The following is a 17,449-nucleotide window of genomic DNA, read 5'->3' on the forward strand; positions in this document are numbered from 1 at the left end:
CAGTTTGCAGTAAAATGCTCATTAATGTGTGTGTTCACACAATGCATAGATGTATATCAGCCCTTATACAGAATAACGTGATTGGTTCCAACTGATTTTTATAATTTTTTAAAATTATTTCTCATACACTTTTTTCACTTCAGTAATGTCATCCCTGAGGGATGGTGATAGAATTTACACCTGTGCATTTCACTATTGCATTAGTCTTCCGAAAGCTAGGTTGCACCTTGCTGAAACATTTACATGAATAAAACCACGTTAGGAATTCCTGCTCCTATGTCCCACTGAGTGCACCTGCTACCTGCTTCATATTAAAAGAGAAGAATTAGCTTAAAAAAAAAAAACAAAAACAATTATACTCACCTAGGTTGATACAGCATTGATCCAATGCTGCATTTGTCCCCCACCGCTTTTAAGACTGAGAAGACAGAGTTCAAGGACCGCCGATTGCTCAGTTTTCAGTCTCAGTGCGCAAACAGCCAACTGTCAGTCACCGGCTCTCTGCTATGCCACACAAGTGTTTACTGGAGCACTGGGCTGTGGAGGGGGCAGGAGCAGCTGGCTCCCAGTGTTTTCCCAGTGGCTCACTGAGGGACTGGGCCTTCTGCCGGTCCAGGCATCTGGGTTGATCCCGACTGTAAAGTCGTGATCAATCCAGAGCCTGGACTGGCGGAGTAACATCAGCCAATGGCAGGCTAACAGCCAGCTGTTCAGTCGAAAACAGGTCACAGGAGTGCAGATCCCCAGAAGTACAGCCAAAATAGCTTTGCCTATATTTCTTCTTTAAAAATGTCATGCCTTATAGTTAAGTTAGATTTAGGTAGAGTTAAGAAATATAGAGAGTAGAGTTAATGTATGCATCCAAAAACGGAAATGAAGACTTATGAAAAAGAAAAAAAAAAAATGCACGTATACACCAAATAATTAGGATTATAATCCTCAGCTATTATGCATAAACCCAACTATGTATCCATGAAATATATTGTATTAGTACAATCTATGTTGTTGCAAGCAAATGGTGTTGACCATAAGTAAAAGGTTCATGTCATCAAGGACAAATGTCCCAAAATCAACACATATAATAGATTGCTGATATTGAAAATACCATCCAAGGAGAACATTATGTATGAATACACATACAGCTTTCAGTATACAGTATATATCAATCCCAACGAGCAGATAGAATGCTCAAAAGGAACTATAATTCATCATGTGGCATTATTCTTTGAGATGTTGCCAAATGGCAATTTGTAATGCTGTAACCAACCAGAGACACGGGCTGATGCTTGAAGGTAAAACACGTTCTGTGTATGCAAACTAGCCGGCAACGAGACTACTACTTGGTGCACATTACATGTACTGACTTATCCACACATATATAAATATGCATCACAGCTTTGTATAATAAATAATCCAAGTCCATATGATAACTGCAATTGCTAGCTTTTGCAATATACCATGTATATTATTGACATTAAAAAAACCTTCAGCGCTGCTATATCTATATAGTGGAACTTGCAATTTACACTGCCTCCAAGCTTAACATTTATGCAGCTCAATCAGAAGAATCGGTTACCCACACTCCAACTAGAATAGTGCTATTTCATTAAATATGTATAATGTAAGTGACATGTGGTGTAAGAGCCACTCGTCAGCCAATGAGCAACTGTACAAACAATCCCACTCTATAATGTATTAATGGGGATGTAAGATTCATATTAAGGAGAACAAGGTGTTTATCCAACATGTTTCACCATAATACAGACATCCTCAGAGCAGCCTTGTTGTGTCCAAAAGCACAATTCCATTTGTATTTTCTTATATACAAATTTAAATAAAATAAAGTTAATGACAAAAAAAAAACATTAACCTCCTACTATCCATACACTTGGAAATCTACAGCGCTTAAGTATCTTGGAATTAACATCACTGCAACCTATGAGACATTACATAAAGCTAACTTTCCCCTGCTTTTCCAACAAATTAGGTCAACCGTGACTCAATGGAAGAAACACCACATTTCCTTGCTAGGTCGCATTGCGAAAAATAAAAATGACCATACTACCTAAACTATATTTGTTTCAAACACTACCAATTCCTGTTCCCACCTTGCAACTTAAGACAAGCGACACCAAAAAACGCTCAGTCCTTCTGGTGTCACGGACTGATGGTGGCCTTGCATTCCCTAACCTACTGAAGTATTGTCAGGCAGCCTAGTTGCGTGCAATCTCATCCTAGTTTATGCCACGTGCCTATCCTAATTGAACAGAAATTGAAGAATTATGGCTAGCGCCTATCCGCCCTAAAAACCTATTATTGAATGCAAATGCAGAGGTAGATCCGCGTAACCTACTTGGGGCAATGTGGTTCCTGGTACCCCAGCCGCATTCGGCACCCGGAAGACGGGAAACGGAAGACTCCCAACACAGCGTCCACCCGCCCATCCGACCGCCACAGACCTTTCCATCTTCCAGGACCCCTGGGACACCTTCCATCATCTGACTTGTCACCGGATACTACAAGCCTCCATCTCGCTTCTATCTAGTGAGTTGTACCACCTGTGTTTTAAACCATTTTAATAAACTGCTGCACTTAGAGGCGCTCTGTTTTTTCTGTTTTTTCTCTTTTCTTTTACATGCCTACACAGCAGTGACTTCCCTGTGTTACGGAGCCAGCCCTTAGTAGCAGCTAAACATCACCTTTGCCAAACGTCATCTAGGACATCTTATTGTAGACTATATTTTTTATGGACTTTTTACTATTTGTCACAGCCCATAAATTGTCCTTCCCTCTTTTTATTACCCGTCATTCAGTTTGTTACAGCATCATTGGTAGATAGCCGGTGCTCTCTCTAGCCCACACCAGAGCGCTAGCTTTTTCCTATCTCTACTTGGGGCAATGGCTCAGCTCTGGAACCTACTGTATAGCATGCACTGTCCTGACAACACGCCCTTCAGTCAGAGGCCTCTTTAATGACTACGTTCTTGTATAACCCCAGAGTGCCAAATAGTCTGACATCCCAGATGTATTCTCTTTGGTCGATGCAGAATTCATTCCACTTTGGCTATTTGGTCAATCCCAGGTCTCGTAGACTCTTGCCCTTTAAGGTGCTAAAGACAAGTTTGACCTACCCACCAGGTGTTTTATGGGTACTTACAAATCCCTCACTACACCCAATCTATCACTCCCACATTACAATTTTCTTCTCTGACTACCTTTGAGAGAACGGTTCCCGAATGTCCTTCTCAAAGGGGCTTAATATCAGATACAGTATCTATAAGATTCTGAATGCCTACCCGCTGCAGACTAGGGGTAAACATTCCTATATGCTTAAAAGGCAGAGGTTCCTGGGTGAGGAGCTCTCCTTAGAGGCGTGGCAAGCGGTCTGGTCTCAGGCGGCCAAGAGCTCAATTTGTACTGTTTATAAAGAAAACTCATATAAAATTCTTTACTTTTGGTACCTGACACCGGTACTAGTCCTACATGCTATTTATCCTGCTAGCCCAGATCGCTACTGGAGATGCCAATACACTAAAGGTACATTGTATCATATTTACTAAAGCTGTCTGAGATTAACCTCCTACTGGAAATCAGAAGTTTTTGATGTGTCTATCCAATTTACTCCAAAATGTTTCCTAATAGGCCTGTCCTTTTTTGAGAATCGCAAAGCCATATAAAAAAAATACAATGCCACATACTCACAGCAGCGTGGTGTCTTACAGCACACAACTGTAAAAAAACAACTCACCCCTCCTCAGCTGCTCTGTACAATAGTATAAAGGATATACTGTAGAACTTATGGAAAACTAACAAATTTATGATAAGCTAGAAGCCCCTTAACCGTATATGGGAGTTGTGGCATCGTAAAGAAGACCCGCCCTAAAAGACCCTATTTCTTTCTTACTCCCTCCTCTCCCTTTCTTTTACGTTGCTTTTATTTTTCTTATTGGTTATAACACAACCAGAATACTTGGTAATCCACATACTTAGATTTACTCAGTATGCTCCACTGTCCTTCTTTTGGACTTCAATATGCCAGCACACTATAATTGTTGAGATATGATCTTTCCTTGAAAATGTTGATCTAATTCTGCAGTTTTCTTTTATATGTGATCTGAACTTGTATCTCATTTGAATATGTTAATTGTTCTTCATTTGCAACTTTTTGTGCTGGCTTGTACTACTTGAAGCACTGTATACCAGGTTTGTATTTTCTTATATACAAATTTAAATAAAAAAAAGTTAATGATTAAAAAAAACAACCCCTAGCATGAATGTCACAGAAGGGAACACTCTGCATTCCTTGTCAGTGCCAGCACACTTCCGGATCATCTCAGAAGGAAGTGACGTGACTGGCAGTATGTGCTCCAAGCTAGATCACAAATACAGGATATATTACCCTCCCAACTGGAATTTTACACAGGAAGGGTGGTGGGATTACTTTGACCTGATATTTAAAAAAAAAATGACATAACTATAAATAATAAAGACATTAAAATTAATCTTGTGTGGGCACGTACATGTCTTCTGATGGGTACACACTTTTGGACACTTTTGGTGCTGCGCCCCAACGGAATTGAAAAGTTTGTTTACAATACCCTTTAATGAATTTCTCAGAATGGTGTTAATTATCAACAGCATGAAATTCAGATTAATCTCCAAAGATCCACGCCAATGGTCCAGAAATGTAATTAATAATGTCCACTATTGTGTTTATAAAATTATATGACAAATGCCTTAACATTGTGAAAGGTTTATTATCATTGCTCCAAATGTGTGATTTTTTTATTTAACCTTCCTAGCGGTATTCCCGAGCGTGGCTCGGGGTTAAATTTCAGTGCCAAAAGCGGTAACCCCGAGCCACACTCGGGGTACCGCTAGGAAGATCGCTGGATCCTGGTAGAGGGGTTACTTACCTTGTCACCGGGATCCAGCGATGTATCCCGGCAGTGTACGGCGGTGGAGCTTCCTTCCGATCCTCTGTGAGCCCCGGCTTCCTTCTCCTGTGACGTGACGTTTGAAGGGGGGTGGAACCGGTGACATATTCAAATGTAAAACACACCAAACACACTGATACAATGCAAAATAAAATATAGTCACATTAGTTTGCCCCCCAGTGCCCTTTCCTGCAGTTTTACTGTACTTTATATATATATATATATATATATATATGCATATATGTATATATATATATGTATATATATATATATATATATTGTAAAGTTTGGGGGTTCTAGCTCCACCGGATTGAGTGCACAACCGTTTAAAACATAAACAAAAAGGCTTTATTTCAGCAAACTTAAACAGGCTTCCAGCAGTGCATAAATCAAACACAAAATAAAGTCCGCTTTTCTTCAGCACAAAGGAATAAAGCAAGAAAAAAGGCACATACGGTTTTGTGGATGGGTCTTCACCCCAAGGTTTGAAACAGTCCTCAATAGACCTCTCAGCAGCTTCCAGCAAACTTGCAGCTCCTTCAGACAGGTGCAACCACCAAACTACTCCTCCCCCACACTCACCTATTGCTGCTTCCTGTCTCTTAAGGACTGCTTCTCATGGGTCTTAACCCTGTATGTGCTGGAATCCCTTATGGTCAGGGATGGGGGCTCTTTCCCACCCGAATATCACTACAGAGCCCCCCAAATTCCGGGTCCCAAATATCGCTCTATTCAACACAGAGAGCACTGCGATTCAGTCCTCCTGATTTTAGCTATTTCCAGGAATTTCTCACCCGTCTTGGGTGACCCCCTGAACATTTCCCAACTTCCCTTAAAGAGACCACAACCCAAACACAGGAGATATATAGCGATTGTCCAGGACCCAACCTTGGCGTCCTGTACATATCCCCCCCCTCTGCCTCAACGCGGAGGTGTTGGAGGCACCACACGACAGCATACAGTGGACTCGGGAGAGGGCATCGGCATTCTGATGCTGTCTCCCGGGTCTGTGTTCTACCACAAAATTAAACTCCTGGAGAGAAAGGAACCACCTTGTCACCCTGGCATTGGTGTACTTGTTCTGTCTCATCCAGGTCAATGGGGCATGGTCTGACACCAGGCGAAACCTCCTACCTAGGAGAAAATACCGTAGGGAGTCCAAAGCCCACTTGATGGCAAGACACTCCCGCTCCACCACAGCGTAGTTTCTCTCTGCTGTCGTTAGCTTCCTACTCAGAAAAACCACGGGGTGTTCTTCCCCATTGACCACTTGAGAGAGGACCGCTCCTAATCCTTCACTTGAAGCATCTGTCTGCACTACAAAATCCTTGGAGAAATCGGGAGCTACGAGCACCGGATGTTGGCATAATGCCGCCTTAAGCTTCTGAAAAGCTTCTTCGGCATTTGCGCTCCACTTTATCATCACTGACTTTCTACCTTTGGTCAAGTCAGTCAATGGTGCAGCAATGGTGGCAAAGTTGGGGACAAACCTCCGGTAGTAGCCAACTATGCCCAAAAATGCTCTGACCTGCTTTTTGGTTAGGGGACGGGGCCAGCCCTGTATGGCTTCTACCTTATTCATTTGGGGTTTAACCAGCCCTCTACCCACAATGTACCCTAGGTACTTGGCTTCCTCCATCCCAATTGCACATTTCTCTGGATTGATGGTGAACCCTGCTCTTCTCAAGGAGTCTACGACTGCCTGAACCCGGGGAAGATGGGACTCCCAATCAGTGCTGAAGACGACTATGTCATCCAGGTAGACGGAAGCATATCTTTGATGTGGACGTAAAGTTTTATCCATGGCCCGTTGGAATGTGGCAGGGGCAGAGTGCAGACCAAATGGCATCCTTTTGTACTGGAAGTGGCCTTCCGGGGTGGAGAAGGCTGTTTTCTCCCTGGCCTCCTTGGTTAGGGGAATCTGCCAGTACCCTTTTGTGAGGTCAAGCGTGGTGATATACCTGGCTGGACCCAACCTCTCAATTAACTCGTCTATCCGGGGCATAGGATATGCATCGAACTTGGAGATTTCATTAAGCTTTCTGAAGTCATTGCAGAAGCGAAGAGTGCCGTTGGGTTTAGGCACCAACACAATTGGACTCGACCACTCGCTCTGCGACTCTTCAATGACATCAAGCTCAAGCATTCTTTTTACCTCCTCAGACACTGCCACCCTATGAGCTTCTGGGATATCTAGTGGCATAGTCTAGGATGACTAGTATATATTGGTACCCCCTTGCTGACTTCACCAGGGGTCCTACGAGATCCATTGCAATTCGTTCAAATGGTACCTCGATAATTGGCAAGGGTACCAGGGGGTTTCTGTAATGGGACACCGGGGCAGTTAACTGGCAAGTCGGACAGGACGCACAATACTTTTTAACCTCGGCCTTTACCCCTGGCCAGTAAAACCGGTCAGTTACCCTGGCCTCTGTTTTTTCTGCCCCCAGGTGTCCTCCCAGTGCATCATTGTGGGCTAGATCGAGAAGCATCCGCCTATAAGGCTGGGGAACCAGCAACTGCTCGACAGTTTCCCCTCGGCTTTCAGCCACTCGATAAACCAAGTTATCTTTCAATGCAAAATGAGGAAACCTCTGGTCTGCACCTGGTATTTGTGGGATCCCATCAATAACAGAAACCTGCTCTCTAGCATTGACCAAGGTAAGATCCTGCAATTGAGCGGTGCCAAACGCACCCCTGGATACGTCCAGGTCTGGATGCACTGGCCTTGAGGAGGTTTCCCCTTCACTCTCCTCAACCTGGGACTGTGGTGGGGAGAGTTCCTCATCATCCTCTCCCAGCATAACCTGTAACGGGGAGACTTCCCCCCCCTCAGAGGTCAGCTCGGTCTTGCGACCTGAAACAGAAACAATATCGTCCACTTTAACATTTTCTGCAATGTCATTGTTAGTGACAGGTACCTCCCCATCAGGGGGTTGTGTTGTGGGGATTTCAGGCCCGGACCCCTCAGACTCTGTTCCTTCGAGGCCGAGGGTCCCCAGTCCCCTTGGTTGTCCAGGCTGTTCACACTGTACCTGGTTCCATAGTTCAAAAAACAGTGGGCAGTCCCGCCCCACTATGACATCATGTATCAAATTTCTTACCACCCCGACTTCTTGTGTCACAGAGGTACCACCATAGGCAACAGTCACTGGCACCAGGGGGTACTCTCTGGTGTCCCCATGGATACATACTACCCGTAGAGTCTTACTTACTGGGCCGAGTCTTCCGATCACCCTGGTATGTACCAGCGTTACCATGCTACCAGAGTCCAGCAGAGCCTTGGCAGGAAGGTGGTTCACCCATAGTTCACATTCAAACTGTCCGGTCACTATATCAAGATGGGTGGCACATGCTCTTTGCACATAAAAAGAGCTTCTCCGGACAGTCCCACACTCCATAGGCTCCTCTTGAAGTGGGCATTGTGCCCGGGTATGCCCCCAGGACCGACATCGCCAGCACTGTATGTCTCCCATCCTTGGGACAGGAACCAACCTCCGTGGTTCTGCTGAAGAAGATACCGGTTTGTGGGTGACAACGTCTGGCGGAGCTTCTCTCCTAGGTGCTGTGGCTGGCCTGGTTGCCCTATGTGTGGGTTCCCGATGCTTGGCAGGCCCGAGCAGGTCTTCCACCACAGTGTATCTTTCGACCAACTCTACCAGCTGGTCAGCGGTTGCAGGGTCGCCATGGCTTACCCAGCGCTGTAGGTCATCTGGGAGGGACCGCAGGTACCAGTCCATCACTCCCCGTTCCACCATTTGCGGGCCTGTCAGCTTCTCTGGTTGCAGCCATTTTTTTACCAGCTGTACCAGTTCGTGCATCTGGGACCTGGGTGGCCGATTAGGTTTGTACCTCCAGCGGTGCACCCTCTGAGCCCGGACAGCTGTGGTCACCCCCAGGCGGGCCAAGATCTCTGCCTTCAGACGTTCATAGTCGCTGATGTGCTCAGTTGGAAGGTCAAAGTAGGCTTTTTGCGGGTCACCAGTAAGGAAAGGGGAGATAATGCCAGCCCATTGGTCACGGGGCCACCTCTCTCTCTCCGCTATCCTCTCAAAAGTTGTGAGAAAAGCCTCCACATCATCACTGGGGGTCAGTTTTTGCAAGTAATGACTGGCTCTCACAGATACTGGGTTGCCATCGGCAATGACTGCTTGCTCTCGTCCCTGAGCCAAACGCTGTACTGCCTCCTGCAAGGCAGCCACCTGTGCTTGAGTGGACTCCTGCTGGGCAGTAAACTGAGCAACTAGCAACCGTGTGCTTTCCTGTTGTGCCTTTACAGCCTGTGCCAGGGCTTGCTGCTGCTGAGCCATTGCTTCCTCATGGCGACGGTTTGCCTCTACTGAGGCTTGCTGCTGGGTCACAGTGGCTTGCACCAGTGCTTTAATAACCTCCTCCATGCCCGCTGTTTGCAGTGTCTGAGCTGTTTTCACCCAAGACATGCCATAGGTATACTGTCTCTTTAAATGTCAGTTTTTGGTTTTAAACGGCTTTTGCGGCTGCAAAATGCACTCTGCCCGCATCCTCCACCAGTTGTAAAGTTTGGGGGTTCTAGCTCCACCGGATTGAGTGCACAACCGTTTAAAACATAAACAAAAAGGCTTTATTTCAGCAAACTTAAACAGGCTTCCAGCAGTGCATAAATCAAACACAAAATAAAGTCCGCTTTTCTTCAGCACAAAGGAATAAAGCAAGAAAAAAGGCACATACGGTTTTGTGGATGGGTCTTCACCCCAAGGTTTGAAACAGTCCTCAATAGACCTCTCAGCAGCTTCCAGCAAACTTGCAGCTCCTTCAGACAGGTGCAACCACCAAACTACTCCTCCCCCACACTCACCTATTGCTGCTTCCTGTCTCTTAAGGACTGCTTCTCATGGGTCTTAACCCTGTATGTGCTGGAATCCCTTATGGTCAGGGGTGGGGGCTCTTTCCCACCCGAATATCACTACAGAGCCCCCCAAATTCCGGGTCCCAAATATCGCTCTATTCAACACAGAGAGCACTGCGATTCAGTCCTCCTGATTTTAGCTATTTCCAGGAATTTCTCACCCGTCTTGGGTGACCCCCTGAACATTTCCCAACTTCCCTTAAAGAGACCACAACCCAAACACAGGAGATATATAGCGATTGTCCAGGACCCAACCTTGGCGTCCTGTACAATATATATATATATATATGTATATTATATGTATACGTATATATATATATTTATATATATATATATATATATATATACGTATATATGTGTGTATATATATATATATATATACACATACATACGTGTATGTGTGTGTATATGTATATATATATATATATATATATATATATATATATATATATATATATATATATATATATATATATATATATATATATATATATATACACAGTATATTTATTTGTATACATACATATTTTAACTTATTTATAGTTTTTTATTATATTATAATTTATGATTTTTTGTTTCAAACTTTATCATAACTGAGATGTTATAAAGAAGAATGCACAGTAAAAAAAAAAATATGTAAATAGTTGGTTTGGGCTGCTCATTCTTAAGAATTACATGCAAAATAATGGTACCGCTTTCAGCACCTAAAATCCGAAAGAATCATACCGCCAGGGAGGTTAAGGGATAAGACATGTGTTGTTTTCGGCCTCGTGCACACTGGGCGTTTCTGCAGCTGCTTCTAGGGGCGTCAGGTGTTTTTTTCCCCTGCATCTAAACTCCCCTGCATGTTAGCCTACATGTCCATACACACATAGGCTTTTAGCAGCGTTTAGTGTCAGAGGCTTTTAAAGGCAGGAAAAAAAGCCCACTGCCAGTGTGTGCAGGAGAAGCAGAGTTTTGGCAGATAAAACGCTTGACGCTGCTAAAAAGTCTAAACACTCCTAAACGTGGTTAAACTCTAGGCGTGTTTAGCGCTTTAGCATTATTTAATTTCACTGGTCAGAATAAATTATTATTTTGGTCAATGAAATTAATTAACACTCAAGCTCTTGATGCCTGTAAACACGCCTAAAAGCTTATAAATGCTTTAGAGACTTTTACAAGTGTCAGGCTTTTTTTCTGCCAAAATGCTGCTGCCAGGAGGAGAGTTTGTGAAACGTTCAGTGCGCATGGAGCCTTAAAGTTGAAGTATATGATTACTAATAAATATAATACTCATAATGCTTTATTTTCGATCTCCATTTGCACCATTTTTTATGTGATTTTTATCAGATATGGAATAAATAATTGTAATTGTATCTGATTAGCAGAGCATGGTTCTATATCATACTTCATTTTTGACCTGTGTTTGTTGCTAATACTGGACTTTTTTGTGTATTATTGAAGTGGGCATCAGTAAAACTGACCATTTCACTTTGCCAAAATTTGGGTAAAAAAATCAAGCCATTGTTGCAAAACTACAGCATTTTTGTGAATGTCAGAAGGGCAGGGGAAGTTAGGATGTTTTTTTTTTTTTTTAAGATTTCAATGTGCCTTTAAAAAGACTCCTGAAAGGTTATAGAGACAGCCCTAGACCTAGATCTACTCTTGTTTAAAAAAAAAAAAAAAAACAGCCCTTCAATACTTTAATACGTTAAAGAGCAGCACTAATATAACTATAAATATCTTTAAAAAAATAGGTGCACTGCTGAAAAATGTATTCAATTTTATTATTGTTTAATGTGGACAAAATTTTAGGGAACCCTAAGACTACATTCACACCTGAGCATATCGATTTACTAGCGTTTTTCAGGTGTTCTTAAAAGCATTTTAGAAGCGATTAAGAAGCGTATTACAAGTGTTTTACAGCTTCAGGCATTTTTGTTTAGCCAATAATAGGAAATGGGAGAGGAGAGCGAGAGGAAATTAAGGGTGGAGAGCTGCTATTTGAGCAGCAAATGATTGTAAAATTCTCATAAAACTCTCAAGTCAGACGTTTCTAATGAAGTCTATGGGGCCAAAAAAAACACTTGTGATCTGCCAAAAAGAAGCTTATGTACTTTTTTGAGCTTCAGGCATTTTGCTTCAGATGACAGAATGCTACGATATGAACAGGGGTTATTCAATTGAATGGTATTTGGCTTGTTAAGCGTTTAAGAGCTACAAGCTTCAAGCAGAAAATTGCTCAGGTATGAACGAGGCCTTAGACATGAAAACTCTTTAGGAAGTGTCCACTAGGCTCTGTTCACATCTTGGCATTCCAGGCAGAATAGCAAGGGTGTTCCACGATTTGCCGTGATTCGGGACGCCAAGATGTAAATGGAGCCTTAATATCAAACTTGACACCTTCCATACATTTAAAAATATGTATATTATCAAAATATAAAATAACTTTCTGCGAAAAAAAGTCAAATAACAAATAACATACACAAATACAGTATTTGGGAATAAAATACAAATGCAAAGAATACTTTGCCAACATTTTGTCTTTATTAGCCTCATATGTAACTATTCAGACTGCATAGGTGAAGATTGCTTGAAAAAACCTTTCATGTTCCTTTGCAAAGGTGAAATCAGCAAAATCTATTGTGCTAAACGGCTGCTACCAGAATCGAACTACCTGCTCCTCCTTCCTCCCCATTCATAGTTTATGCCTAGTGTTGGTCCTGTGAGTAACCTGATTGTTACATGGTCTAACACACTCTAAATTTATGGGTAGCTTTACATTTTAAAATCATTTTTGGGGGCTAACATTGTTTTGGATTTGGAAAGACAGGAAATACTTTAAGACTACATAGAGAAACCAGTTTCACTTGACACTTGGCTGAAAGAACTGTCAGGGCTTGGGAGCCCTGTTCTTGTGTTAATTGTGTGCAGGAAGTGTGGTACTGTACTGGCCCCAGGCTAGGCTTCCCACCAAGGATATATAAAAGGTTTTAGGACTGAAGAGTACATTATTCTGTAGCACATTTATTGCCACACTTGGCCATTTTAGTGGAAAAAGCAAGATGTTCAACCTAAGGCCTCAGATCTTGAGGCACATTGTCCTTCTGTCACTGTATCTACTCACCAGTAATGCACGGTAAGTAATGACTATGTGATTTATTTGTACACTTACCTCTTCACTCTGGATTAGCTTTGCACTTTGTACTAAGAAAAAAGAAATGAAATACAGCAGTAGGTAATTTTAAAATCTAAATGGAAAGGCAATTGACAACTTAAATACAACATGCTTGTAATGGATTTGTTAGAAATGCATAATTAGAAATCCATTTTGTTTTACAGGACATCGTATTACATTACTGCACCTCAGTATGTTATTCCTGGTGTGAATACAACCCTTGCTGTTCACGTGTTTGGAGAGCAATACTCTGAAATAAATGTGACTGCAGGAATTGCCGCTGGTTTTAATGTTCTTGTCCAAGCATACAAGATTATCAGTAATGGTGAGTTGAAATACCTTTTATAGAAAATATATATATTTTTTAGGGCCCATTCACACTACAACACACATAAAAACGTGTCTACTGTCAATTGTGCTTTCACAAATTTTACGTGTTTAGATGCTTTTTTATGTGTGGTTCTGTAATATTTTAAGCCCATTTTTCTGCATAGTCCTTTTTTTTTTAAGACACATTTTCTCTGACCTAATTGTTATGGATGAGAGGTGCATTTATGCACATATACACACAATCAGCTATGGAAGGCAGAGAAATACAGCGTTCTGGTATGAACATAACACACGAAAAACTATTCCTGAGGAAAAAAGTAGGTAACTGCACATAGTGTGAATGGGCGCTTAAAACATTTAATTGTAGCAGACAAGTAAATCTAAATCTGGGTCTAAAGTCATCAGGCTTACTTGATAAGATGTGCGAAGTAAAACATTGTAAGCAAGAAGATTTTATCTTTTTTGTTCATATGACTGCAGTAATGTGATTGGATGATACAGGTTACCACACTGTAAATATAGTAATTGCACTTTGCACTAACTTATTGATTAAGCCTGTATAAAAGCCAAAACTGATATTCTAAAGCTGGCCATACATTATACAATTTTCTTATAGTGTAAGGGCCTGCCTGATTGCATACAATTGAAATCGGTTTGACCTTGGCATTCTATGCTTTTGGTAAATCTAAGGCTGGGTTCACACTGATGCAAATTGGATGTGGGTTTCCCTGCATTCAATTTGCATGACAGGCGAGTGTGACCAGCTCTCAATGGAGCCAGTTCACACAGCTCCGGAATGGCCACGGTCCCCATAGGTAAAGAGTCCTGTGTGTCCTTGGCTCCATTTCAGGTGTAAATATAGGCAGAAATTTGGACCTGATTCGCACCTGAATCAGTGAACAGGAACACACTGGACCCCCTGCTGTGGCCTGCGGTCGCATCAGTGTGAACCCAGCCTTAAGGAAAATTGTACAAGAAAATTGTATAATGTATAGCCAGTTTAAGTCACTGATCCCAATTTTCTTCTTTTTTTTCCCAGACTCTATTGACCTACTCACTATTCCAGCAGTAAGTACAAAATTCTATACTGTGTTACTAACAATGCCTGAAAAGTGTATTTTATGTTGTTAACATGTTTGTAAAGGTTAGAAAATTCGTTTTTTTTTTTTTATTTACGAGAAATAGTAGCATCAAGGCTTAGGCCCCTTTCACACATACGGCTGTTTAGTTCATCGGTTCAGTCACGTCAAAATTTATTAGTTTTCCATCCCTTTTTCATCTGTTTTTCATCCGTTTTTCGTCCGTTTTCATCCGTCTTTCATCCATTTTTCATCCGTTTTTCATCCATTTTTCATCCGTTTTTTTACATCCACTACCAATGCAAAAATGGATGAAAAATGGACCATTTGTCCGTTTACATCCGTCTTTCGTCCGTTTTTTTTGACGGATGAAAAATAGGGCATTCATCCGTTCCAAAAAACGGACATTGACGGAAGCGGATGAAAATGGATGTTAACGGATGATCATACGTTTTTACATAGAGATGCATTGATGTCTGTTTTTCATCCGTCAACGGATGGATGAAAAATGGACAAACGGACCGTATGTGTGAAAGGCCCCTTAGGGCTACAATGATAATATAGACTGATAATTGTTTCACAATAAAGAGGCTGATTAACTAAAGGAGGTGAGGATGTTCACACAAAAAAATTGTGAATATTCCCTTCAATTTTCTAATCCAATTAGAGGATATACCCCGAAAGCTTGTCCTGAAAAAAAGTATGTTAGTGCAAATAAAAAAAAGTATCACGAACGGTACTCAATTGTTTCTGCATACATGGATTGAAATTTGGCAGATTCAGCAGGGACTGACTGAATTTCGACCCGTCTATGGCCGTTCCTCTTTCCTCTTCTCCACAAACTGTCCTGCTGGAATAATTCCAATCGATCAGTGCTTGCGGCCAACCAGCTGCAGCTCTGATCATTGTATAAAAAAAAAAAAACTGACTCCTGTATGGCCAGCTTAATGAAGGAAAGGACATTGACAGAAGATCTATATTTTACCAACTCAAAATTTTCAGTTGTGAAATATTTTTTTGTGTATTGCAGATTCCAGCAAATTCTTCTACTTCAGATAATTATCTACTGCTTGTGAATGGATGTGTCATGGGTACTTTAGTATTTACCGAACAAAAGCAAATCGGGATTCTAACAAAGAATATGTCCATGTTTATACAAACTGACAAAGATGTTTACAGGCCTGGAGAAACTGTCCATATTAGAGTGATTTCTGTAAGTCGTGACTTGAAGCCATACAATGGAGATGTTGACCTTGAGATAAAGGTAGGCATTGCTAATTGTTTATCACATGCAGCTTTTTAAAAAATAGAGTTGATCTGCAGACACTTCATCATAGAAATATTGTATATTAATTTGGTTTATTGATTATTGCTCTTCTTTACGTAATGAAAGGATCCCAACACCAATATTGTGCAACAATGGTTGAAGATTAAATCAGAACTGGGAGTTGTATCTACAGATTTCTCTCTGACTAGCACGCCTATTGAGGGTAATTGGACCATTCAAGCAAAATCTTATGTAAGTAGACACTCGAATCTCATTCACTACACAACTAAACTGACAGTTCCCAATAAACACTAATGTTAAAATAATCAAGCAACATATTTGGAAAGCAGAACATTGATACAAGTCCCAAAGTAGTAAGGGGATTTTGCATTGTTTAGCAATATCAACCAACTGTGATATAGATTTATAGCTATATCTTCATAGCTTAATAAAAATTAGCAGTGATTTCATTGCTCCGTATCTTCAGGCATTGCTGCATTACACATTTTTCTAATAACATTAAATTTTTCTAATAAGATAAAATCAGCTGTTTTCACGGATATCAATGTGTCAGGAACATCCTACCTACTATACTCACTAGAGGTCATTTTTGGAAGCTTAAAAACGTAAAGGCTATGCAGTAAACAAAACATTTTTTTACATTATATTCAGAGTCATGGAGTTCAACATTTAGGGAATTTAGAATACTAACAGTTACATGCTTTTATGGCATTTAAGATACTTCTGAGTTCCTTTTGAAACTTGTGGCTTGCTGTTGCCCTTCATGCTAAAGTTCTTTCAACTGCTTTTGAATCCCTATTACTTTGTATGGGTTTGAAAAGCAGTTCTGTTTAAAATAAATAGTGGTCTAAAAAAGCCTTTTTAAAAAGCATTAATGTTTCATTGAAAGTGTACAGTATTGTTTTTCTTTAAAAAAGAAGGGAAATGGTCCAATAGCTGCTTGGCAATTATACAGAATATATCGGTTGTGGTACCATTACCTATGGCAATACAGCCTCAATGTTTGATTTTAAAGAGAGTTTAGGTTAAGCAGTTATATTTGTGGCTTAATTCTATTTTTTTTAATCTAATTTGCAGAGCAATGTGTTCTCTACTTCATTTGTTGTCAAAGATTATGGTATGTATCATTTTATTTTAGATATTTATTTGCTTCCATTGTCTCCACTCATTTTCTAGTTATTGCACATTTGTATAGTTTAAATTCTCTGGAAAATATATACGGTGCAGGGGTGTGCTCTTTTAACAACCCCTGACTAGTTAAAATAACTACTCTATGTTAAACCATGTTAGACTGGTAACCAAGAGGTATCGTCTTTTTAATTCATATGATCACAGAAAATAGACTAAAAACATTTGTACAACCATATGTTGTCATCCATCAAATATGGGAAACATTTTCTTTCATCACGGTTATAATTCAACATGTTTCGCCATTCCAGCTTCTTCAGGAAAAAGTGTGGTGAAATTTCTAGTCACTAGTAATTTCACCACACTTTTTTCCTGAAGAAGCCAGAATGGCGAAACATGTTGCATTATAAACGTGACTAAGAAAATGTTTCCCATATTTGATGGATGCCAACATATGGTTGTAAAAATGTTTTTAATCTATTTTCTGTGAATAAATAAATATTGTTGTTTTTAGGAACCCTTGGCAAAATTATATGTCTATGCACCTAAAAAGTCCTGCATCTCCTACCTTTGCTCTCTGTTTTCCATACTATGGGATGTTGGTGCTATAAGTATTGATAATCTGGCCCTGTCCACACAATT

The 17,449-nt window shown here is 40.9% G+C and overlaps 1 protein-coding gene across 1 annotated transcript in view; it reads left to right on the plus strand.

Annotated features, from left to right (window-relative positions):
- Nucleotides 1-12,869: 12,869 nt before the first annotated feature.
- LOC309550529 (CD109 antigen-like) overlaps nt 12,870-17,449 on the plus strand; it is a gene marked incomplete at its 5' end in the record, with an annotated part of 33,809 nt that continues 29,229 nt past the window's right edge. Inside the window, 6 exons of the mRNA XM_082250888.1 lie at nt 12,870-12,943; nt 13,147-13,307; nt 14,352-14,380; nt 15,422-15,655; nt 15,785-15,910; nt 16,757-16,796. Coding sequence (XP_082107014.1) covers nt 12,870-12,943; nt 13,147-13,307; nt 14,352-14,380; nt 15,422-15,655; nt 15,785-15,910; nt 16,757-16,796 — 664 coding nt within the window. The remainder of the gene's footprint in view (nt 12,944-13,146; nt 13,308-14,351; nt 14,381-15,421; nt 15,656-15,784; nt 15,911-16,756; nt 16,797-17,449) is intronic.

This window comes from Pelophylax lessonae (genome assembly GCF_965119305.1).
Source record: "Pelophylax lessonae genome assembly, chromosome: 3".
Classification (NCBI taxonomy): domain Eukaryota; kingdom Metazoa; phylum Chordata; class Amphibia; order Anura; family Ranidae; genus Pelophylax; species Pelophylax lessonae.